Source organism: Chlorocebus sabaeus, chromosome 23, assembly GCF_047675955.1.
Source record: "Chlorocebus sabaeus isolate Y175 chromosome 23, mChlSab1.0.hap1, whole genome shotgun sequence".
In the NCBI taxonomy this organism is placed as follows: Eukaryota; Metazoa; Chordata; class Mammalia; order Primates; family Cercopithecidae; genus Chlorocebus; species Chlorocebus sabaeus.
In genome coordinates, this window is record NC_132926.1 from 47,938,944 (window position 1) to 47,963,754 (window position 24,811).

Here is a 24,811-nt window from a genome sequence, read left to right on the forward strand (position 1 = left end):
ACTGGGTTTCACCATGTTGGCCAGGCTGGTCTTGAACTCCTGGCCTCAAGTGATCCACCTACCTTGACCTCTCAAAGTGCTGGGATTACAGGCATGAGCCACCGTGCCCAGCCAATCTTTTTTTTTTTTTTTAAACAAAACAGCTTAAGCTTCTAATGTCTCATGTAAAGGACTTTTACATGACAAGGAAGGGGAGTTTCTTTCAGATCAATCTTTGTGGTGGCAGGAGAGAATTCTGAGGAAGGAATGAGTGGCTGTGGCTCCCTGGTGGCCCCAGGGATAGCACTTTCCCTCCTAAGAATTCTGGGTCAGGCAGGGTAGTGAGTAGGTGGCCTGTACACCTGAGTCCCCAGTCCCCGGGTTCAGACCTCCAGACCCCTCCGTGCCCAAGTCCATGTGGGGCCCATGAGTGAGCCACCACTGGCCCCCTGGGAGCCAGGCCAGCAAGGGACAAGGGTTCAGTCATGGCTGACTCCCCCTGGCCAGGCTGCACTGGCAACCCTCTGGGCCCCTCCCTGGCACTGCTGTTGGTCCTCACTCCAACTCTTGGAGGAGGGCTCACCACTCCCATTGTGCAGAGCAGGAAACGAACAGCCGGGCTTTCTTTGGGTTAAGCATGGTGAGTGCATTGTAAAGCAGTGCCAACCGTCTGAGCCTAAAGAGTTGCCAGGGCGGGCAAGGCAGCCAGAGTCGAGGGATGAGGAGGGTCCCACTGGGAATGGTCAGAGGAGGCTCCCTGAGGTGGAGACATCTGAATTGAGCCCTAAGTGAGGAATGAAAAGGTGGCGGCTATGTGCAGGGCTGCGGCAGACTTCTAAGCGGAGGGAAGCAGTGTAGGAGTCCTGGGGTGGAAAGAAGTTGCTGGCTGTAAGATGCCCTAGGACAGGGAGGGGACTGCTGTCAGGGAGACAGCAAGAGGCTGGTGCAGGTGATGAGGGGCGGCTGGTGGGGGCCACCCAGGCGCTCAGCTGTGGTGAGTGGCTTGGACCTTACTCCAAGAGCAATGGGAAGCTAATGCAGGGTTTAATCAGGTAAGAGATGTGATCTGATTCTGTTTTTAAAGGACCCCTTTGGCTGCTACATGAAGCCTGGACTGTGGGTTAGGATGGGGGTTAGGGGGTGAGGGAGGGGTCCTCTGAAGGCTGTTGCTGCTGTCTGGGTGAGAGATGGCAATGGCTGGGGCTTCGGGTGCTGACTGCAGAGAAGTAGGGAGGTTTGGGATGTGTTCAGAGGGAAGCCTGGGGCCTGCCAGTCCCTCCTCTGTCTTCATCCAAACCCTGTGGCCTTCAGAGTGCTGCTCAGTGGGCCCTCCCTCACAGCCGGGGCTGGGGCTGGCTCTGCCCGGGACATCTCAGTGACAGTACTCCTCTGGCCAGCTCTGCTTCAGGTCTCTGTCTGTCTCCTCTGCTCAGCCGGGCACTCCCAGGGGAAAAGCCTGGTTCCAGTCTGGGGGTCCAGTACCTGGTACCCAGCCTGGTGTCAAATTCCCACCTAACAGGCTTCACTCCAACCAGGACTGGCGCTCAACACCAATAACTAACACTTTTCAGCAAGGCCCATGGCTCGCTTTGCAGCATGTGGAAGCCGGTGGGTGCTCCTGCACCTACTCATCTCTGCAAAGCTCCTCGGACAGGCTGGCCATGCGTCAGCAGCACTTCCTTCCTCTGCTGGAGCCTTGCTCATACCCTCACCTCCTGTTCCCCCGGGCACGCTCTGGACCTGCCGGGAGTCCCAACATGAGTCCACTGCCTCAGTGAGGCTCCTTCTGCTGGACCTGACACCTGACGCCTGACCCCCTGGCTTGGGGCATCCCTAGGCATCTGGATGGCTGTGGAGATCAGGGACAGGGACACATGGCCCCAAGCCTGCAACAGCCAAAGGCTTCAGCCTTCTTATTTAAATTGAGATGTAATTCACATATCGTAAAATACGCTGTTTTAAAGGTATATAATTCAGTGGCTTTTAGTATATTCGTAAGATTGTGCAGCTGCCACCACTATCTAATTCCAGAACCTATTCATCACCCCAGAAAGTATCCCCATACCCATGCGCAGTCGCTCCCTGGGCCCCTCTTCCGTCAGCCCCTAGCAAGCACGAATCCTCTTTCTGTCTCTATGGATGTGTCTATTCTGGATATTTCATCAAAATGGCAAAAGGCTCGGCATCTGTCCAAGCTACAGACTCCAAGTGGAGATCATAGAAGAAGCCACAGCGCAACGCGGCCTCACATCATTTTTGGATATGACAAGACTGACTACACTGCTGTATGCATCCAGGAACCTGAGTTTGCCTAAGGAACGATGCCTTACTCATCCCAGAATCCCCCCCAGAGTACAGCCTAAGATCAGCTCACTATCCTCCCACTCACCACCTCCACCTACTCTCAGGTCTCAAAGTAGAGAAGAGAAAACAAAACCAAACCAAAGCCCAGGCAACACAGTGAGACCCATCGCTACAGAAACAAAAACAAACTTAGCTGGGTATGGTAGTGCATACCTGTTATCCCAGCTACTCAGGAGGCTGAGGTGGGAGGATCGCTTAAGCCCAGGAGTTCGAGGCTGCAGTGAGCCAAGATCACACCACTGCACTCCAGCCTGGGCACCAGAGTGAGACCCTGTCTCTAAAAAAACACAAACACAAACACAAAACGAAACAAAAAAACCCTGGTTACTGGTCTAGGCCAGTAACTGCCTGCAAGCCTACATTAGGTGCCTGACAGTGTTCATGGAATAAACTTTGACCTAATTTTTTCTTCCTCAAACAAGCTTAAGAGAAGCCAACTACCAAAAAGAAGGAACCTTTTCGGAAGAAAAAAAAACAGTATGTCCCGTGGCAGATGGCTGTGGGGTGGTCATTCAGCCCATTGCTCCCGGCAAGGTTCGAGCTGGCCTGTTTCGAGGTCCCTTAACACAGCAGCCGCATGGGCATCACCCACATGGGCAGAGCAGGTCCCTGGTACAGGCTTTCCCCGCTCCCAAGGGAGGTCCAATGACTGGCCTCAAGCCTCTCAGCTAAGTGTTGACCACATGGGTGCCCTCAGAGAAGACTGGGCAAAGGGCATGGGGGCCTGGATCTAAGGCCTGTGGCAGGACCCAAGCAGCAAGCTGTCTGTCCTTTAAAGATGGGCTTGGGAAAGTGACCAGCTTTGGAAAAATCTTCCAAAGGCAGTTTTTCCTCAGGGCCCTTGCAAGGGGCTCCTGACCCAAGATAAGAGGATCATTCCGGGTTCCAGACACATGAACCTTGAATCCAATGATAAATGTGCTTCTAAAATGTGGGGGTGGATTCACTTTGCTTGGTAAAACCCAATCACATTTTAAATGCGCACACGTCTTCAGGTAATGCAAGCAAATACTCTGACTTGCTATGTGTTTATAACTGTCAGGTTTGCTTAGAAGAGGTTCCCCTACATTCACATACATCTGCCTCACCCAGTGTCACTCCAGCTTACACCTTTGCCTCTGTCCTTTTCTGCAGCCCCACAGAGCCGCTGAGGCCAGGGCTCAGAGAGCCAGTGTCAGAGCCCGTCCTTCTCCTCCTCATGTGTGCCCAGAAGCCACACAGTGGGGACTGTGGCTGCGTGAGGAGGAGGGCAAGGGGATATGTACCTATAGGAGCAGGTGCAATACATAGAAATGTATCTGCTGTAGCTTAAGACTAAAAGGTGAAAAATGAATGACCCAGATCAGTGGTGGTGTGCCTCCCCCACTGTCCTGACTTTTACAGCCCACTCTTGACCCATGTGGGCCAAAGGACACCAAATGGTTCCATCACCCATACCCTGACAGCAGAACAAGGCGTTCCCTGCTCCAGATACTCCCCCAGCACTTGCCCACACCACTAGATGACCTCCGAAAGGAGGCCTTTTCCCTGCGCTGCTGTGGAGCCCCAGGAGGCTGGAGTGGAGCCTTGGGCCTAGGCCTTTTGTCTAATCATGGTTCCAAGGTGACCCCGGCCCCCATGCAAGTGGCTCACCTGTCAGAAGTTTGGCACTGGTAAGTTATGTCAACCTGGTCCCAAATCTAAGGGTTTACATCTTGTAGGGATCCAAAATGCATCTTCGTTAAGCATGGGCTCATGCAGGGTGAGTTCTCTGGGTATAGTCACTGCATCGGGCGGGAATGCTGGGGGGCACGTCCCTCACCTCACAGACTTGGAAGGAAGTGAACCACCTCATATACCAAGCCACTCCAGAGCAGAAAGTCGGATACAGAGACTACTTGGAAAACATGCTCATTTTACAGATGAGGAAACAGGGGCCCAAAGGGCAAGGAGTTCATTTCTAGAGCTGGCCATATAACAGGTTTTCCAGCCTGGGCTTCTGGAAAGAAGCCTGTATGTCTTCTCACTCCCACTGACTTGGCATCCAGCAGCTCTCAGAACCACCCTCTTCACTCCTGGTCTGAAACAGCCTAGCAGTTACTCTCCTCCCTCTGGTGACCCCACTGTAGCCATGTGAGCCTCCAGCCTGCCAGCCCCACCTGCACTGGGCTTACATTCACACCCAACACTCGCTTACCACAGTCTCCAAACCTTCCATGTACCTTCACCCCAACTTGGACCAACTGAGAAGAGTGTGAAACACGAATAGGAATTTCTTTAAAAGCACAGCTGTACTGCTCCAAAGCACTCAGAATAGGCTCTTCGCACTTTAGGTCATCTGCACCAATGGGCATGGTTTGTAATGATCATGAAATGTTTTCAAAGCACTGGGACTTAAAAATATTTAATTCCCGAATTCATTAAACTGGTCCCTTCTCAACATCCCTGATTTGTAGCACCTTTGCCAACCCTTCCTGGTGTGTCTGAGACCAAGCCAGTTTCCTAAGAACCCACTTTCCACACATGGTGTTCAGGGTCCTTCTTTGGCAAGGGTGCACTCACGCCAGTAAGGACACAGCTGAGTACAGCACGTTTCTCCTGCACAACCAGGGCACCTGAACAGATCAGCTTTCCTGCCCACTCCTCCAAGCGCCAAGGAGGCTCAGGGTTTCCTGGGCTAGTTAGAAAGTTAATTGCAAAGCTCTGAGATCAGATCAGAGCAGCCAGGAGCGACGGTGGTCTCGACTCAAAAGTTCTCTAAGAAGACCCCACCCTGGCATACCCAGCACTAGGACAGAGACTGCACCTGCTTATGAGCAAGCTGGGAAGACAAAAGCCAAGAGCCAGAGGGCAAGGGGGTGCCTCAGGGCGGCCTCTCCTTCCTTCAGCAAAGTTCTCCTTTTGGTTCAGATCCCACTGGGTGTGTATGGGAAGAAAGACCAGCACAGGAGTCTCGTCTATTTTGTTCCAGGCAGAAGTCTCTTGCCGGTGCCTCACCTACCTGGTCAAGGAGGCTGCAAGCACAGGGCGGCACTGGCTGCGGGGTCCACTTACCAGCGGGGGCTGCGGCTGGGGGTGCTGCCCTGTTCCCGAGGGGGGTGGGTAGTGCATGAGCAGATTGAAGGCGGAGTAGACGGTCTCTTTGTACATGCCGCTGGTACACTCCGGGGCCTTCAGGCCTGGAAAAACCACAGCTGGGTCAGACACACCAGCCCTGGTGGCGGCTGGGACTGAAGGCTGTCTGCTCTTGAGAGAAAAAGAATTGCCAAGGGGTCCCCTTCAAGTTCCTGACTTGGGAAGGAACAGGTTGGGAGTATCCGCAGTGCCAAGTTTTAGGGGAAGGACCTGGAGTGCAGGCCTCCCCGAGGTGGCCACTACTTGACCTCCCCCCGCCCCCCTCGCCCTCCAACCAAGAAACCTTGGCCAGTTCTGTCTCCTGAAGACGGCGGATTAGTCAGTCACCTGGGCAGGAGGGGAGGCGGGGATGGCGGGGGTCTGTTTACTCCTATAAAGGTCAGGGCACCGGAAGTGACTCGACCCGGCGGCGCCCGGGAAGCCCGCCCCCCACTCCCCACCCCTGGGTTTTGCCGCCTCCCGAACTGCGGTGGAGGAGGCACCCGGCTTCCCGCGGTCCTCGGTGTCCCCGTCCCACCGAGGCCAGGGCCTGAGAGCGATGAAGGGGGGCCGGGCCGGGCCGAAACTCACCGTCCTCCAGGGACTCTGGAAGTTTCTCCGGGAAGAGTCTCTGCGCAGCGTGTTCCCGCCCGAGAGCCTGGAGGGAGAACCGGAGGGGAGTGAGGGGCGGTGGGACCGCGGGGATCGGGGCAGACGCCGGGGCAGGGACGCCCTGCGCGCTGGAGACCCCGAGGGCCGCGCGCAGCTGGGGCGGCGGGGCGCGGCGACCGCGGGGGAGGAGCCGGCGCCGGCGGGGGCTCACCTCGGCCCCGACCTCGGCCTCGCCGCGGGCCCCGGCGCCGGCCCCCGGGACCCCCGGGATCCCTGCGCCGCCGGCCGCGCCCTCGGACTCGTTCACGAGCGACGACTTGAGCTCGGCGAGGTCGCGCTCGGGACCGGCGGCGCTGTCGCGGATCTTGTCCTGCTCCTCGCCCTCATCCTGGAAGGCCAGCAGCTCGTCCGGTGCGCCGAGGTCGTCGCCGCCGCCCGCGCCGCCCCCGCCTGAGTCCAGCTGCGGCATGGTGCGCTCCGCTCGCCGTGGCGCGGGGCGCTGGGCGCAGGGAGTGCGGGGCGCGCAGCCGGCCCGGGGGGCGGCGAGCCCGGAGTCCGAACCTCCGAGCCCGGATCGCGGCGGGCGGAGCGCGGGCTGACTCCTCCTGGGCGGGCTGCAGGCGCGGGCTAGGGCGCTGGGCAGAGCGGCTCCGGGAGCTGGCGGGTCCGAACATCAAAGGCGCCGCCGGCCGAGTGCCGGGGGCGGGGCGGGCGGTGGGGGCGGGCCCGGCCGGGGGCGGGACACAGGTCCGCCCCGCCCCTCCTCTCCCGGGTGAGGCCGGGACGCGCCCACTGGGCGTAGCCTTAAAGGGCTCGCTCTCCCGGAGCGCACCCCGAGCGAGAAGTCGGACGAGCCTGAGAATGATCACCCTTCTTCCGAAACGCAGAGACTCTAAAGGGAACTCCTGACGCCCCCCTTACTCAGCTACAACCGATATTCCCCCTGCTTCCTGCGCCCAGGTTTCTCCTCCAGCTGCCGAGGGCGGGAGTCCCCTAGGCCCTTGGGACTTGGGCGTGGCTTACCACTGCAGCCTTGGTGTGAACTGTATGGTGCTCAGCCTCCAGTGCGCTCTGTGCTTTGAACTAGGGGCTTCCTAGGGCTTGGGGCTGCTTGAGGCTGTGCTCGGACCCCAGGGAACCGGCAGCGTTGGGACTCCGCGGCGCTGTCGCGGCTCTTGCCCCATCCTCCATCCCTGTGCCAATCAGAGACTTCCCTCTAGGCTGCCTGCATACAGCGCGAACACAAGCATACCCCCCTTCGCACATTTATTGAGCTCCTGTTGCATGCAGAGCTTGTACATCACACATCTGTGACGGGCCCCTCGGGCAGGCGACGGCTCTGAGCCGCGAACACAGCCAAGAGCATCAGACCTCAGCCGATCCTCCAAGTCCCAGCCCCTGCTACTCTCCCAACTCGGTTCCATGACTAGAACCTGCAGCCCGGAGACTCAGAGCTTTGGGCAGCCACGTGGGCGCGGGATTCCGACGTGGATCCCTCGTCCACAGCAACTCCACCCTAGAAGTCGCATTTAGGGAGCACATGACTCTAGCCCTCGCTCGATCCAGGCTGAAACATCTAGATTTGCGGAGCGCGGGAAAGTGCCTGGATTCCAGTGCATCTGCATAGCACCCGGGTCTGCGTCCACGCGGGCCTCCACGGCACACTTGGCCTGGCTCAGCCACTGAATCTACAAAAGACGCCGGTCCTTTGGATCGCGATGCAGTCAACCGCGGCCCCCCTAGCAGGTTTCTGTGCTGAATTCAGTGTAGACGCTCACTCCTCTTCTGAGAGCAGTTGGAATAGAGGGTATTTGCGGCAGGGCGGGGTATTGGACGCCTCTCCCGCTGAGGGCCCCACAGGACCCCTGGCAGCGGTGCAAAGCCGGGCCGGAAGACAGCCGTGCCTCCCTCCGGGTCCAGGCCAGGCGTGGCTGGCTGCGGATCAAAGAGCCAGGGCATGCTTCCCTGTGTTCAGATCCTATCTGTGCCCGCCCAGCGGGGTACCTCGGACACCACAACCCCCTCCCCCGCCACCTCCGGGCTAGGGTGCCCACTTTTCCTCCTTTCCCCAGGCCGGGGCTAGGGGGTGGCATGGGCACGAGTGCTCAGTTTGGTGATGGAGATGAGGGGGAGAGATCTCCCCAGCCTCCTCCCAGGGTGGTCTTGCCGCTCAGTCTCGCCTCATCTGCTCCGGATTGGCAGAGAAGGGGGGGCTCGGCCCTGCCTGGAGGGGAGAGGCACAGGGACAGGGTCTCAGAGCCTCCCCCACCTCAGCTCCTAAGGTTATAGGTAGAGTCTGGCTTGGGGTGAGCCTCCTTTGGGACAGCTGAAAGGGAATCCGGATCTGCCCAACCCAATGGCTTTAGGGGTCCTGTGTTTGTAGGGAACCCTGGTTCTGCAGGAACCTTCTCCAGAATAGCTGTCCCCAGACCCATGAGTTCCCCCGACACAGACCAGTGGAGGCTGACGTGTTCCCCAGTCCTTGGAGAAAGGAGAGAATTCAGAACAACAGTGAGGTTCTTTTTGTTTTGTTTTGTTTTCTCAATAAGGTTAAAACTTTCCAGCTTGGTATTAGCCTTTAATCAAGGATTATGCCCTTATTTATTGGTGTGAAAACATCCTTTCTTTACTAAAATGATGGTGGGACAAGTTTATTTTTTCATGTCCTTATTTGGCAAAAGAAAATAGGGAACATTTTTTTCCCCATCTGTTAACTCCCCCACCCTCAAGTTTCTTTGGACATTTTATAGTCTGGGAACAACTGTCCTATGGGGTCATAGCTCCAACTCCCCACCCTGCTGGCTGGAACCAGAGGAGAGGGTGGGTGAGTAGGGAGAGCAGGGCTGTGAGGAGGAGTGAGGGAGAGAAAGGCTGAGTCACAGGCATCCACAGCCACACTGAAATCAGTCTGAAGGCTTGCTAAGGGAGCATCTACTGTGTACCTAGCCCTGGCTTGGGCTGTGGAGAGGGAAGTACTAGAGGTGTCTGCCTTCCAGGAGCCTTTGGTTGCTTTGAGAAGCTAAAGAGTTATTAGAGCCAATTTAGGTGCTAGAGTAGTCTATACAGATAGTGCACAGAAAGAGCTCAGATATGGTGAGATCAGCGTGGACTGGAGTAGTCAGGGTGGCTTCCCGAAGGAGGTAGATTTCATGTGGGCCTGGATGGCTTAGGAGGGTTTGGAAAGCTGGGAAGGAACAAGAGCTCTGACTTGTTCCCCAGAAGTTGGTGCAGCCCCACAGGAGCCCCTTGTCCAGGCAGCACTGATTCCTTCGCCATCATCTGCACAATGACCAACCTCATATACTGAGTGATTGCTATGTGCCAGGCATCCTGTCAAGAGCTTCACACACATTATCTCATTTAGTCATTACACCAACCCTATGACATAGGGACTCGTATCCCCATTTGACTAATGAGGAAACTGAAGCTCAGAGAGGTTAAGTCACCTAAGTTCTCACAGCTTGAAAATAAAGGTGTCAGAATTCGAAACCCAGGCAGTCTGACTCCTGAGCCCACACCCTAACTGTCACTCTGGTGTTCCATTATGATCCCTAAAATTCCAGAGGGAGTCCTTATTTGCTTTGTGGTCTTGGCAGATAAATGCTGACAAATGAGCTGTCACTAATCTGGAGCCCTGACTTTCTGGGTGGCTCATGTTGCCATCTACAGGATTAGGGAATCATCTTGGTGGTCTGTATAGGGTGGCCCAAGACCTTTGCTGGCAGAGAGGGCCTGGAATCTTTCCCCTGAGCCAGACAGATCTCAGTGTGTACCGTCTCTCTCCTGAGTCCACCCGAGGCCACCTGTTCTGGGAATTGACTCAGATCACATACAGAGATGATAGACACTGGGGTTCTTCCACAGGGTAGTGAGTGGAGTCTGCTGTAGTTGCCCCCCTGGAGGTGACCAGGGAGTTTCAGGACCAGGACCAGCTGCAAGGAGGCCCCAAAGTCTTCTGGATTCATCCAGACCAGGCCAGAGCTGGTGATTTAATAAGGCTTCATCTTCATTCTAATGACCTTGCACTACTCAGATGCTTGAAACAGGACTAAGTCAGGACTCCCAAGGCTTGAGGGCTGTTGGAGCAAAAGAGCTCCAGCTTTAGATTTGGGCAGTCTTAAGTTTCCATCTCTGCCCTGCCACTTACTAGCTGTGGGACCCCCAGCAGATTGCTGACCCTCTCTGAGCCCCAGTCTCCCCATAGGTTAAATGGGTATCATATACGGGCCTGCCCTGCTCTGTTGGAGTGCAGTTGAGATGAATCACTGTACCCTAGTGAAGAGCTTAGCACAGCGCCTGGTGCATTCCAAGTGTCTAATGGGTGCTCTTGAAGGAGATATTTTTTGGAAGTTGTTAGGCTAATTGGTTCTTCATGTAACATCATGTAAATCATCTGAATGTTCTCATGGCCTGAGCCCACTTAATCATGACTAAAGCTGAAAATATACATTTCCTTTCCTTTTCTTCCAAGCTCCTTTAACATGAAAGGCCCGCGTAAACTCTCTGACCTTTTCTAACAGGGAGACCCTTGAAATTGGCATTTCCAGAAAACGGCTCAAAGGAGCCCCAGATGGATTTAGTAAATTACAGCAAGGAGAGGTTGTGAGCGGTGTCTCTTCCTGCTCACCAGCCCGCCTGGCATCCTGTTGGGGCTTGCCCAAAGCCGCCTGGAGGTTGGGCTGCTGACTCTGGGCAGGAGCACTTCCCATGGAGCATCCTCTCAGGGCAAAACCCGGTCACAGGTCCTAGAGGTAGACTGTGGTTTGTTACTAGAAACACAGTTTGCTTTCTGGAAACTTTGTGTACTTTCACTGTTTGTTGAGGCGTATGTGTCCGTGTGTGTGCATGTAGGTGGTTGTGACCTACAGAAAAGCAAGCACACACAATTGCTGGGATGCTGCTACTCTGCATCAGGTACCAGGCAGCTGCCCTTAAAATGAAGCAAGGGGGACCAGGCGTGGTGGCTCATGCCTGTAATCCCAGCACTTTGGGAGGCCGAGACGGGCGGATCACAAGGTCGGGAGATCGAGACCATCCTGGCTAACATGGTGAAACCCCGTCTCTACTAAAAAATAAAAAAAAAAATTAGCCGGGCATGGTGGCAGGTGCCTGTAGTCCCAGCTACTCTGGAGGTTGAGGCACGAGAATGGTGTGAACCTGGGAGGTGGAGCTTGCAGTGAGCCGAGATCGCCACTGCACTCCAGCATGGGCGACAGAGCGAGACTCCGTCTCAAAAAAAAAAAAAAAAAAAAAAAAATGAAGCAAGGGGGCTTTGGGGTCAGTTCTTTCTTCATAAGGAAGGAAGGACTCTTCTGTGGGTTCTCCCCTCCTGCTCCATCCCTCGGACTTCATGCAATAACCAAGAATTGTTATTAAAATAAAGACTTAATAACAAAATTGGCAGTTCATATTTCCTGATGAAATCCTAAGGAAATTTGGCCAAATTGGCTTGAGAGGTGATGGGCAAATTATGAGAAGAGCTGCCCCAGAGGTTCACAGGGCTTGTTAGGACTATTTCCCATGGGTTATTTTTCCCGCATTGTGCCAGCCATTGTTCCTGATGAATGGGATTGGGGTTCCCTCACCAGAAGGAAAAATTAGGCTTGAATTTCCCCAGGAAGGGGTCTAGAGTCAGAGACACCAAGGTGGCGACAGCAAAGGCAAGCGTGGAGTGGCCACTGTGTGCCAGGTCCTAGGCTGCCAGGTGTACCCATTGTCTTAGGGGTTGGGAGTGCCAGCCTATGTCCTGGTCCCTGACCCAACACTGGCTTGCCGAGTGAACTCAAGTCAGTCCTCTGCCTTCTTTGGGCCCAAATTCACCTGGAAACTGCAGATGCCTCTAAGCTCTTTTTTTTTTTTTGAGATGATGGAGCCTCGCTCTTATTGCCCAGGCTGGAGGGCAGTGGCACCATCTCAGCTCACTGCAACCTCTGCTTCCCAGGTTCAAGTGATTCTCCTGCCTCAGCCTCCCCAGTAGCTGGGATTACAGGCGCCCGCCACCACGCTTGGCTAATTTTTGTATTTTTAGTAGAGACAGGGTTTCGCCCATGTTGACCATACTGGTCTCAAACTCCTGACCTCAGGTGATTCACCTGTCTTGGACTCCCAAAATGCTGGCATTACAGGCGTGAGCCACTGTGTCTGGCCAGGTGCCTCTAAGTTCTAAGGATGCCATGAAGAGCTTACGGCTTTGAGACTGGAGGTGAGAGACAAGAGGCGTCACAAATGCAGCAGGAGGTGGAGCACACCAAAGCCCAGTGTTCACATGGGAGTCGCCTGCAGTTTCACAGAGGGATGCGCCCGCACTAAATCCTATGTGGGCTGGGGAGACAGCCTCAGACACATTGAGAGAGGAATGTCTTATTGAGAAAGAACTATCAATATTGCTTTTTTGAGACAGGGCTATACAGGGCTTTGTTGCTTATCCCTAGGGCCTGGCACAGAACTGGCAACCTGCAGTGCTCAGAAGTTTTTGGATGGATGGCTGAATGGAAGGATGGATCATCCATAGCAGTGATCACTTAGAATCCAGGGAGTAGTTAGCAGGTCCCCATACCTGCCGTCAGGCAACTCACCATCTTGTGGAAGACATCAGGCCCAAAAGAGGCTTTGAGAGCCAGGGGTTCAGAAACCCTCCTGGCTGTTTTATGCATGTCATGGCACACAGCATGGCAGTTAGGGAGGACTTCCTGGAGGAAGGAGGTCCTAGGTCAGCCTAGGAGAGAAGAGGGATTAAAGATGATGTGGCCTTTTTCAGGTGGGGCAGTAAGCCACACTCTGGGTGACGGTGGACTTTGACCCCATAGGGTCCCTGGGACCTAGGTTAACTAGGTCCTGGGGGAGAGTGTGGCCATCCATTGAACCTTGCCTAGAATGGCACCTTTTCATGTCCCAGTTCCTGCAGTCCTCCAATCCCTGCCACCTGGGACAATTCCTCCAAGCATTCCCTCCCCAGGACACTGGCTCTCCCTGTCTGCCCCCTCTCCTAGAATAGACTACCTCCCACTATGTGACCCACTGCCTTGCATGGGGCTTCAAGACTTTCTTGGCTCAGTGCACCAAGGAAAGCTCACCCTCTTATTCCATATTCACCCTCTCCAGCCCAGGACAACCGTAGTAGGGGAAGGAGCAACAGGATGTGGTGGGCAGGATAAATTTGACGAGGACCTATACCAGATCCTGTAGTCACTGCTTACCACACCTCTAACCAGGCCTCCCTCCTGCCCAAATGGATTCTCACTTCTTGGGATCATGGCACCTTCATCTGTGCCCTTGCTGAATACTAACATGGGCCAAGCATACTGTGGCACTTAATAAATGCTTTCTGCCTAGGGGATAGGGCTGTTGCATAATGGTTCACTGTGTGGGGGTTGGGAGTGGGGACGGACGGGTTTCCAGTTCATTTGTTAGCTGGGCATTCTGCAGTCAGAGGCGTCTTTGTCTTTTTAAGGCCCATCCCTGGTCTCTTCCTAATCCAGGAAGCCTCCCTGCCTCCCTAGGTCCACAGAGATCCTTTCTCCTTTCAGGAACCTCATTGCCTTTAGAATTGAAGCCACCATCGTATCCTGAGCTGTTGGCCTCTGTTTCCTGTGAGTGAGTCTCCTGTCCCTCTGCTGCTGTGTCTTTGTTTTCTGTTGGTCAAGAGCCGAGCTTGAAACTCACAGCCTGGGTGTGAACCCAGCTTCTCCACTTAGTCAGTGTGAGCAGGACCTTGAGCAAGCCACCTCCTTCTTGGAGCCTTCTTTTTCTCATCTGTTGAGTGGGGGTAAGAGTGATACTTGTCTCAAATAGCTGGGAAGATGGGATGAGTTCCTGCTTGTAGAGTACTTAGCCCAATGTCTAGGGCAGAGTAGATACTTGCTGAGTGGTGACTGTTGTCACTTATTATTGTTCCCAGGCAGCAGGGCTGAGCTCAGAACCAGGCCTGTTATGGTGCTTAGCATCTGTTGCCTGAGCAAGCAGCTGCCTTTGCAATCCTGCAATCTTGCAAGGGTCATGGGTGGAGAGTGGGTACCAGGGTGGGAGGGCACCAGGAATCTTGCTTTCTGAGGCCCGGCTGAGGCTGCCAGGATGTTCAGCCTGAGTGGTGACTCCTCTTGCCAAGAGATGGCCATCTCCAGATGTCTGCAGGCCGGAGGAGCCGGCTGGCCATGTGGGGGCCTGGGGGCAGAGACAGGACTAATGGGAGGAAATTACATAGAGAGATTTCATCTCGGCTTGAGGAAGCACGTCTAGCAGTCAGAGCTGGCCAGCCATGGCCCGCCCGGGCTGCAGCAGAGGCAGTGAGCTCCCTGTCACCAGAGGTGTGTGAGCAGAGGCTGGGGGCTCTCTAGGGAGGGAAGTTGCAGAGGGACTGTCTGCCCTCCTCGCCCCTCTGAGGCTGTGGGCAGTCCCTTCTACTTCCTGTGTGGCTCTGCCCATCGCTTGGCCCAGTTGAGCCTACTGCAGGCATCTGACCAGCCGCAGGCTCTGAGGTGAGTGTGAGGGCAAAGGTTTGGACACCTCTGGCTCCAAACTGGGGCAGGAGGTCGGAGCAGGGGTGGTCACTGTAAGAGTCTGATCTCAGGGGGGCCTCATACCGACAACATCACCTTCTTTTTGGAGAGGCAGCCTAGTGTAGTGGCTGGTAGCCTTAGGCCTTCTGGGGCCAGGGAGGACAGAGACCGGAGGGAGGGATTATTCTTAAGCCAGATGCCCCTCACGGGCTTCAACTTTTTCTAAAACCAGGAACTGGAAGGAGAAGGATGGGAAGAAACAGAAGCGAAGAGAGCCTGGGTTTCCATTTTGCTCCCACCACTTGGTAGCTCTGTGGCTTTGGCAGGTCACCCTTTTTTTGTTTGTAAGTCACTTACCCTATTTGTCACTTACCCTCTTCGGTATCATCTGTAAGATAGGATGACGGGCCGGGCACGGTGGCTCACGCCTGTAATCCCAGCACTTTGGGAGGCTGAGGCGAGTGGATCACGAGGTCGGGAGTTCGAGACCAGCCTGGCCAACATGGTAAAACTCCGTCTCTACTAAAAATACAAAAATTAGCTGGGTGTGGAGGCGTACGCCTGTAATCCCAGCTACTCGGGAGGCTGAGGCAGGAGAATTGCTTGAACCCAGGAGGCAGAGGTTGCAGTGAGCCGAGATCACGCCATTGCACTCCAGTCTGGGCGACAGGACGAGACTCTGTCTCAAAAAAAAAAAAGATAGGATGACAACACTGCCTGTCTCACTGGATTCTTGTGAGGATTAAACTGGTTACTGTTTTTAACGTACTTGGAAGAGTTTGTGGTCCTGTGTTTGTTAAATGTATGCAAATTAACTGCCCGGCTCACCTATGCCTGGTATTATGCAAGGGGCTTCACATCAGTTACCTTGTTTGGTCTTTACCACATCCTCATGAGCTTGGAATGACTATTATTAGGGAAAGTGGACCCAAGAAGGTCCAGTTCCTTGCCCGAGGTCACACAGCTGGTAAAAGGCAGAGCGAAGGTTGAAACTCAGAATGGTCTGTCTCCAGGACCGGGGCTCTCCACCACTCAGCTCTGCCTATTCCAGGGCTGCAACCTCTCTACGGAGGTGAAGCATCTACTGGATCACTTTTGACCAACAGCGCATCAGCCGGCAGAGGGATGAGGGGTGAACCAAGAAGGGCCCCTTCCCCCTCAGGCCGGAGAGATTCCTCTGACTAATTTACTGGGTGACTCCGATGGCAAACTGCAGCCCTGTTCCCTCCAGCTGAGTAAGCTCCGTTGTGGGGTTCTAGAGAGAGGGGGTTTCTGGTGTGGGCAGCTCCCAAAGCCAGATCAGGGCTTGACTGTGTTTGCCTGGGTAGGGGCACTGCCAAGGGAGCAGGGCCACCCCCAGATGGCCTCCAGGACCAAGGCACAGGAGCTGGGAGACCCGGGTCCCCGTGCAGCTTCCCTGGGTGTGGGTGGTGGCTGCAGCCTAGGGTGTTTTGCTCACTCTCATTTTCTGTTTTGTCCCAACAGGACTCCGCCGTCTTACTCATGATTGGGTCCCCTGGGCAGAGCCAGGGCCTGGCAGACAGCAGATGTCCAGTAAATACCTCTTGGCCCTAAGAAAGACTGGGAACACTCACGCAGTGGGAACACCTTCCTGTGTGTTATCTCGTCTCATCCTCACAGCAGCCCAGAGAGGTAGGTCTTTTAACCCCATTTTACAGACGTGGAAACTGCGGCTCAGAGAGCGGAAGTGACTCGCCTAGGTCATACAACTCAAACTTTTGGGCTCCAAAGTTTTGGGGCTCCAAACTGACTCTAGTTCTGCAATCTACAGAGAGCTCGCCCTGTTCCTTTTGTGAGGATAGTGGGGAGCAGCAGGAACCCCAAGTTATTGGAGGCTTCCCCTGGCCTCATTTAACACAGAGGAGCTCCTGGGAGATCACTGGGGGTGGTGTTATCAGCCAGCAGGGGGACAGAGCCTGGGGCTGCAGAGCTTCTGGTGGAGGTGGGGCATCTCAGGGTTGCTGATGGTCGTCCATTCACGGAGCGAGTTATTTCCCAGCCTCTGCTGGGTGCCAGGGCTAGACAGTGCCATGCTCTCAGGAGCTCTCGGTAGGTAGGCTAGATGGGTCCAAGTCACTGTCCCAAGGTGGGGGCATCAGAGTGCTGCCTCACTTGCGGGGAATAGCATGCTGTTTATGGGAGACAGCATCAAGGAACCGCTTGGGACCCCTGCCCCCATGCCTGCAGACTTCAGAGCTGTCTGGGATCGGGCATGGCAGGGCAGCTCCTCCGAGTGCATCCGTTGTGAGTGGTGAAAGTATATCTCCTCGCTTTGGGGTCACTGGTGGGCCCCTGCGGTTTTCCTTGTCAGTTTTGCTGTTTTTAGTCTTTGTTCACTGCTCTGTTATTACCGACATCTTAAAGGGTTTCCCCGTCGTGGTCAAGTTAGTCTTTTGTTTTTAGAATTTTAGAATTTCTCTCCTTTTCTCCTCCTGGTCCATGGTTTTGGAAAAAGCTGAAGCAGGAGGTAGGTGGGGGCAGGGGAGTTAAAAGCAATCCCACCCTGCATCCCTTGCCTCCCTGTCCCTATCCCCAACAGGCCTGAGGGGCCCCCAGGGTGGACCTAGCTCGGAGGGCAGCATCTTGGGGAGAGGGCACCCTTATAAACTGGAGATTCTTGTTCATGTTCTATGTGGAGCTTTGGTGCCTCTCGCCCTGCATGTACAAGACCCTTTGTGCGGTGATCCATCCATTCTCCTTCCCTCCAGGATTCTCACCCGCTCAGAGATGCGCGCCCACTGTGGGCAGCTGCCAGCACCCCTGCACCTGTTGACTGTAAGCAAGTCACCTCCCTTCTTGGGGCTTGTAGTGGCCTGGGAAAATTGGCATATTGGCAGAGACAGATGAGGGATGAGGGGAAGGGCTTTCATGGGGCCTCTCTCCTCATCCCTGATTCATTGTGGGACTGGTTCTGTGGCCAAAAACTCCCCTTCTGAAATTCACAGCCCCTTGGTTGGGGCGGGGGTTTCCTCAGTTGCAGCAGGCTGGGCCCTAGTGACGTAACTTGCCCATTGTGGTGGATTTCAGGACCCAGGCCAGGACTCACGGTGGGCCGGGAGGGTCCCTCCAATCTACCCCTGGGGCTGGTGCCTGGTGCCTGGTTCTGAGAAGGTGGGAACTGAGGAGCTGAGGAAGCCCCAGGCCCTCAGAGATGAGCCTGCCTTTCTACCTCTACCTAGGAGCTGAGCAGTGCTCCTAGTGCCTCTTGCTCAGCCCTGCTCCTAGGACCTCAAACTGGGGAGGGACAGAAGTCCCAAGGCTTTTTGCCTCGGCTCCTCCTGCTACAAGATAGTGTGGTATTCTGGCCTGTGCCTGAACTACTCACGCTTGTGTGGCAGCGCGCTGGTAAACATTTCGTTTTATGTTTGAGGATGAGATTCAAATCTGCAGGGGGAAAGCACTTAAAAACAACCCTTTAGCTGCTGGGACTTATACCTGAGACAAGCTCACAGTTTGTCTGCATTTTCAAGTGTGAGAAATGCTGTCTGGGCCTTTCCTTTGCGCCCACAGAAAGTCTCGAAGTACTCAAGGCACCAGCTAGAAGGCTGGCGGGGAGCTGAACTATGAGGCTCGTGCAGAGGGGAGTAGACCTCTCTTGCCATGGCAGGTGCCACACACAGCATCCAGAGAACCAAAGGTGTCAGTTGGTGTGAAGTTAAAAAATGACACCAGGCCAGGCACGGTGGTTCACGCCTGTAATCCCAGCACTTTGGGAGGCTGAGGCTGGCGGATCACAAGGTCAGGAGATCGAGACCATCCTGGCTAATATGGTGAAACCCCGTCTCCACTAAAAAATACAAAAAAATTAGCCGGGTGTGGTGGTGGGCGCCTGTAGTCCCAGCTACTCGGGATGCTGAGGCAGGAGAATGGCATGAACCTGGGAGGCAGAGCTTGCAGTGAACCAAGATCATGCCACTGCACTCCAGCCTGGACAACAGAGCGAGACTCCATCTCAAAAAAAAAAAAAAAAAAAGAATGACACCAGCCTGGCACAGTGGCTTATGCTTGTAATACCAGCACTTTGGGAGGCTGAGGTGGGCGGATCACTTTGAGCCCAGGAGTTTGAGACCAGCCTGGGCAACATGACAAAACCCCATCTCTACAAAAAATACAAAAGTTAGCCAGGCATGGTGGTACATGCCTGTAGTCCCAGCTACTCAGGAGGCTGAGGTGGGAGGATGGCTTGAGCCTGGGAGGTGGAGGCTACAGTTAGCTGAGATTGCACCACTGCACTCCAGCCTGGATGACAGAGCCAGACCCTGTTTCAAATAAATAAATAAATAAAAGAATCATACCGTCTGGACAGGGTGTGGGGTCATGATGTGCCCGGAATAGCAGAGACTCTGAGCTGAGCCTGCCCTCAGAGTGTGGGGAGGACAGTGAGGGCTCCTGCAGGAGGGGCAGAGGCCTTGGGAGCAGAGTCTGGGGTTTGGTCCTCTCTGTCCCACCTTTCCTGGAACCAGCCTTGAGCATCAAAGAAAGAGACTCTAACAACTCCCTGAGAACTCAGGGAGACTCAAGAGAACACTAGGACCTCCAGACAAGCACCCAGGGGAAACTGAAGCCCAGAGGCAGGGACCCTCCTCGGCCCCATAGCCCAAACTCAGGAAATCTTGAAATATACAGCAAAGTAAAACAAGCCAGAAAACCCAGAACACCCATGTCATGAATTGACCATGAGTTGCTTTTGTAATTAAAAATATATATATATATATTTAATGTTTTTATTTTATTTTATTTTTTTGAGACAGAGTTTCACTTTTGTTGCCCAAGCTAGAGTGCAATGGCATGATCTCGGCTCACTGCAACCTTCACCTCCCGGGTTCAAGCGATTCTCCTGCCTCAGCCTCCCAGGTAGCTGGGATTACAGGCATGCGCCACCACAGTCGGCTAATTTTGTATTTTTAGTAGACACGGGGTTTCTCCACGTTGGTCAGGCTGGTCTCGAACTCCCGATCTCAGGTGATCCGCCCGCCTCGGCCTCCCAAAGTGCTGGGATTACAGGCGTGAGCTGCCGCACCAAGCCTAATATTATTTTTAAAATACAGGTGGAAATAAAATCTTTGGGGTAGGGGGTCCGCGGCGGGAGCTGGGGAGTCTGCTCCATTCACACCACCAGTGCACTCATTGCCCTGGCCCCGGATTACCCGGTGGGGTGGCCGGTTCTGCAGTCTCCTCCCTTCTCAGCCCAGGGGAGGCCTGGAGTCCCCCGCAGAGTGGCGGGGGCTGCTCACAGACTCCCCCTGGTGGCTAGATTTGGAAGGGGCCGTGCCTCTGAACTGCAGGAGTGGGAAGTAACCAGGGTGATGTTTGGACCCCGGGACCCTCAAAAGGAAACCGCTCCCCCGTGCCTACCGTCACAGCTGCTGCCGCTGAATACTGGAGGATGGGCATGCAGTCTCGTTCCAGTCACCAGGGAGCTGCGACAGCGTTCTCGCCTGGGCTCCGAAGTTGGCCTGGTTGCCAGCGTATTGGTTCCCATGACTCCTAGAAGGGTGTCTCTTGGAATGAAGTTGCTAACACGGGGCCTAATGGGAGGGCCAGGCTGCATCTGAGCCCTGGCAGCTGCTCAGCAGTTCTGAGACTGCTGCTGGAGCCCCACCTCAGTGTGACACACAGCTGGCGAGGACCCCAGTGAGGGATGGCACAAGGTGCCCCTGAGAGTGATGCAGCGGTCAGGAGTCTCGACCCTACTGTGGCTCAGCTACTCAGGCTGGTAGGACAATAGCAATAACAATGGTGACAGGAACAACGTTAACTCACATTTATGGAATACCTCCTGTGCCGACACTGGTGAAGCTCACAACAGCTCACAGGCCAGGACTCTTTGTTTTTTTTGAGACAGAGGAGTCTCAAATTGCACGCCCAGGCTGGAGTGCAATGGTGGATCTCGGCTCACTGCAACCTCAGCCTCCCGAGTAGCTGGGACCACAGGCATGCACCACCACGCCCGGCTAATTTTTTTGTAGTTTTAATAGACATGGAGTTTCACCATGTTGGCCAGGCTGGTCTTGAACTACTGATCTCGGGTGATCCGCCTGCCTTGGCCTCCCAAAGTTCTGGGATTATAGGCGTGAGCCACCGTGCCCTGCCAATCCTGTGTTTCTTAATTAACAGCATCATCTTCCAGGTGAGAGAATTAGGGGCTTGGAGGAAGGAAGTGCCCGAGGTCAGGCCCCTGGAAACTGAGAGGAGCAGGACTTGAAGCCATGCTGGTCCCTTGAGGGTGGCAGAAAATCCAGACATGTGTCAGGAGCTGAACGTGGCCTTTGACAAGGACTTCGGGGCATCCTGCCTTCACAGAGAATGTCTGGTTTCTGTTGGGATTACTCCTTGCAAGCAACAGAAATCAGCTCTGGTGGTCTTGCAGAATAGTTTGCTACATGTGTATGGGTAGCTCAGAGAATGGATCAGAAGGAGGAAGCCAGGCCAAGAAAAATATGAGCATGGAGCCCTGGGGCCTGCAAGGCAGCAACTGCTCCCAGGTCCAGTTCCAGCTCTGCCCCTGGGATGAATCCATTTCTGCCTCTTTCTCTGCTTAGATGTAATTTCTGAGCCCAAGAACCCAGAGAGAAAGTCAAGGGGCCTGGCTGAGGTGCCATGGCCCCTGCCCATCCTGGATGGGAGGCACAGCACTTTCTTGGAGGGTTCTAGAGTGCTGGGGCATGGCCAGGGCTTTTTAAAGGAGTGAAACAGAGAGGGAGCTGGAGGGGATTCCCCGATGGAGTCTCAGCCGGCACTGGTTTTTCACACTGTAATTCTGCTTCTGGTCCTTGGTGTGAGTCACATGTGAAAGTACCTTGTTTTGCTAGGCTTGTGTCTGCAGCTGCCACCCCCTTCACAGGAGCTGCTACCTCTAGGCAGGAGGCCACAGGCTGGCTCCCAGGCTGCAGGGAGCTGAGATCCAGACCACAGGCAGGACCCCCTGTCACAGGGTGCTGCAGCTGTGGGAATAAAGTATTAGAGACTGTAATCTTGGAGCTAAGCATAGGAGAATTTTCCATTCTTTATGTCATATGCAAATCAAATGTAAATGTATGTAAATGAGGGGGATACTCTCAAAGCTTAGTGGCTGGGTAAGATTTGAAAGGAAGGTGGTTCTGGCTGGTTTGTGCCTCCTCTGCCCTAAAAATATTTAACCCCAGCTTGCTTTCAGGGAGAGCCCTGACTCCTGGAGACCAGCGCAGGCCACTGCTAGAGTCTACACTCCTGGCACTTAGTACTCCGTGAGGGGCCTCCACTTCTTGTGAGAAGGAGGTAGGGCATCAAGCTAGATTAACAAATAAAAAGCATCCTGCTGCTTCTGTTTTCGCTACCTGTGCCTATGCACACGAGGCTGGGCTCACAGGGCATGTTTGGATTGACCCCACACCAGCCAAGGGGCCAGGCTGTACCAGCGAGGCCTGGGGAATGTGGGACAGACCCCTTCCCACTCTGCCTCAACCCTGGGCCTGGACAATGGATTCTGGGGAGATAAAGAAGGTAGTTGGGGCCAGATATGGTGGTTCACACCCACAATCCCAGCACTTTGGGAGGCTGAGACTGGAGGATCACTTGAGCCCAGGAGTTTGAGACCAGCCTGGGCAACTTAGGGAGGCCCTGTCTCCACAAAAAATAAAAACAAAATTAGCTGGGATGATGGCATGCGCCTGTAGTCCCAGCTACTTGGGAGGCTGAGCTGGGAGGATTGCTTAAGCCAAAGAGGTCAAGGCTGCTGCATGTTACGATTGCACCACTGCCCTCCAGACTGGGTGACAGAGCAGCCTGCACAGGTAGGGGGCTAAGGCCACCGTGACCAGGGCCCACGCAGCTCCTACTCTTAACCTGAGGGGCTCTCCCAGAGGGCTGAGTCACTTGGGGAGGAAGCAAAGTGCAAAGGGTCCAAGTTCTAGTCCACAATGGGTAGGAAAACAAACAAGCTCAGCCGCACCAGATTCAAAGTCATGTTTGAAGGCCTGTAATTTCGAAGGCCGAACCTGTTCAGGAGAAGTGGGCAAGCCAGGCTGGACTCCAGGCTCCGATCCTGTAGAAGCAATGAACAGGGAGACCAGGCGCCACGGGGGCTGCACAAATAATGGGTAAAATCCTGACACAGAGGAGAAATGGAGACCCATAGAGACCCTGCAGGAGAGAAAGAAGGCAGGCAGAGAGGTGGACAGGCAAGAAAGGCAGAACTCATCGCAACTTACCAGCTCACAGCCTGTGTACTTCAGGTCCAGCACAGCCTCTTAGAAGTAGGGCTTTGGGTGGACTGTGATTTAGGCCATCAGAAAAAGCCAGCATCTGGTTGGGTCTGGCTTGGGGAAGGTGGCTCCGGCTTACCCTCTGTCGCTACAGAATTGCCCCTCAATGGGACCAGCCTTTTACATTCCCAGAAAGCCCCTCTGCTTCTCAGGGCCCTAAATGTGCTGTTTGGGGATGCTAGAGGAGGCTGGAGCCTATGGGGTCCCTCTCATCCCCTTCTTTTCCACTTCCTCCTCTGGCTCATGCTCCTTATCTGACCAGCCTGGCATAGTCTGGCACAGCTGCAGAGGGTCAGGGCATCACGTCTGCGGAGTCATGTTGAACATGCTGCACGGGCTCCCGGAGGCAGACTTTCTCACCTCTCTCAACCACCTTCTTTTTTAACTTTTACTTTTTGAGACAGGATCTTGCTCTGTCACCCAGAAGATGGAGCTGGTGGTCAGGGCCACCAGGACACCACCACCTGTCCAGCATTGTCAGAGGTTAGCAGAGGACTGGTCCAAAAGAAAGGAATCCTTGACCAGGCGCGGTGGCTCATGCCTGTTATCCCAGCACTTTGGGAGGCTGAGGCAGGCGGATCACCCGAGGTCAGGAGTTTGAGACCATCCTGGCCAACATGGTGAAACCCTGTCTCTACCAAAAATACAAAAATTAGCCGGTCATGGTGGTGGGTGCCTGCAATCTCAGCATGATGGTGGGCACCTGTAATCCCAGCTACTTGGAAGGCTGAGGCAGGAGAATTGCTTGAACCCGAGAGGCAATGGAGGTTGCAGTGAGCTTAGATTGAACCACTGCACTGCAGCCTGGGTGACAGAGCAAGACTCTGTCTCAAAATAATAATAATAAAAATAAAATAATAATAATAAGACGAGGAAGAAGAAGCAGGGCATGGTAGCTCACACCTGAAATCCCAGCACTTTGGGAGGCCGAGGCTAGCGGATCACCTGAGGTCAGGAGTTTGAGACCAGCCTGGGCAAAATGGTCAAACCCCATCTCTACTAAAAATACAAAAATTAGCAGGCGTCCTGGCAGGTACCTGTAATCCCAGCTATTCGGGAGGTTGAGGCTGGAGAATCACTTGAACCCGGGAGGCAGAGGTTGCCATGAGCCAAGATCTTGCCATTGCACTCCAGCCTGGGCAACTAGAGTAAAACTCGCACACACACACAAAAAAAAAAAAAAAAAAAAAGAAGAAAAAGAAAGGAATCCTTGTGTTGGCAAGACTTGTCCTGTGAGGGTCCCAGTGTAAAAACCTGCAGAACCTTGAGCTGCAGTTGTAGGAAAAATTAGATGTCTGGCTCCTTCTATGTCTGTGGGCCTCATTTTGAGAAAATACACACTCTCCTATTCTCCCCGCCACACCCAGAGGAGCATTTTCACCACCTTCACCAGTGGCCCCTCCACTGTGGATGTGGGCTGCGGGGCTGAGCACCTTCCAGCCATTGAAATGACCTTTACAGGGTGAACCGAGGTGGCCGAGGGCTTCCAGAAAGAGGCTTCCGTATGCCTGTGCTCATCTGTGATCAGGAAACATAGCCTCACCATTTCATCAACCAAAGGCTTTTTGAAAGAGTTTTGTGTTGTGGCTGTTCTGGATGAAGTTCTTGATGATCTAATTTTAAAAACCTTTTTTTCCCTGGACCCTCTGTGAGTTGCCATAGAGATAAGTTAGAGGCAAACAGAGCTAATGAGCTTGGTTGGGTCTTTTGTGTTCCTGAATGTTTTCCATTCTGAGCCCTTAACATGTAATTAGAGAGGTTATTTAGTGAGGACTTTTTCTTTTATTGTAAATTAATTTCAAAACCAAGTTCTGAGGTTAAATAATGATTGTATTTGTTAATCAATCCAACCTGGGTTTCCTTCCAGAAGAAAACAGGATGCCATTATCAAAATGTTGGAAACAGGATGTTTGAGACTGTGGGGGTTCATTAATTGCAGTGATGTGAAGGGTCCTGACAGCACTAATGCTGATATCTTTTTATGAGACGGGCTTGTGCTTTGAG

The 24,811-nt window shown here is 54.1% G+C and overlaps 1 protein-coding gene and 1 long non-coding RNA gene across 3 annotated transcripts in view; one reads left to right on the forward strand and one right to left on the reverse strand.

Moving 5' to 3' along the window:
• TCF7 (transcription factor 7) overlaps positions 1-6,739 on the reverse strand; it is a 33,427-nt gene extending 26,688 nt beyond the window's left edge. The window contains 3 exon segments of the mRNA XM_008014423.3: positions 5,377-5,501; positions 6,028-6,094; positions 6,260-6,739. Coding sequence (XP_008012614.2) covers positions 5,377-5,501; positions 6,028-6,094; positions 6,260-6,517 — 450 coding nt within the window. The 5' untranslated portion in view covers positions 6,518-6,739.
• A 57-nt stretch (positions 6,740-6,796) lies between these two features.
• Positions 6,797-24,811, forward strand: part of LOC103244542 (uncharacterized) — a 39,223-nt gene continuing 21,208 nt past the window's right edge. The window contains exons 1-2 of one of the 2 annotated variants that reach the window (XR_005243770.2): positions 6,797-15,778; positions 16,029-16,196. This is a non-coding gene — a long non-coding RNA (uncharacterized lncRNA). Of the gene's footprint in view, positions 16,197-24,811 lie in introns of both variants that reach the window. The other variant, XR_005243769.2, reaches the window with a different exon arrangement.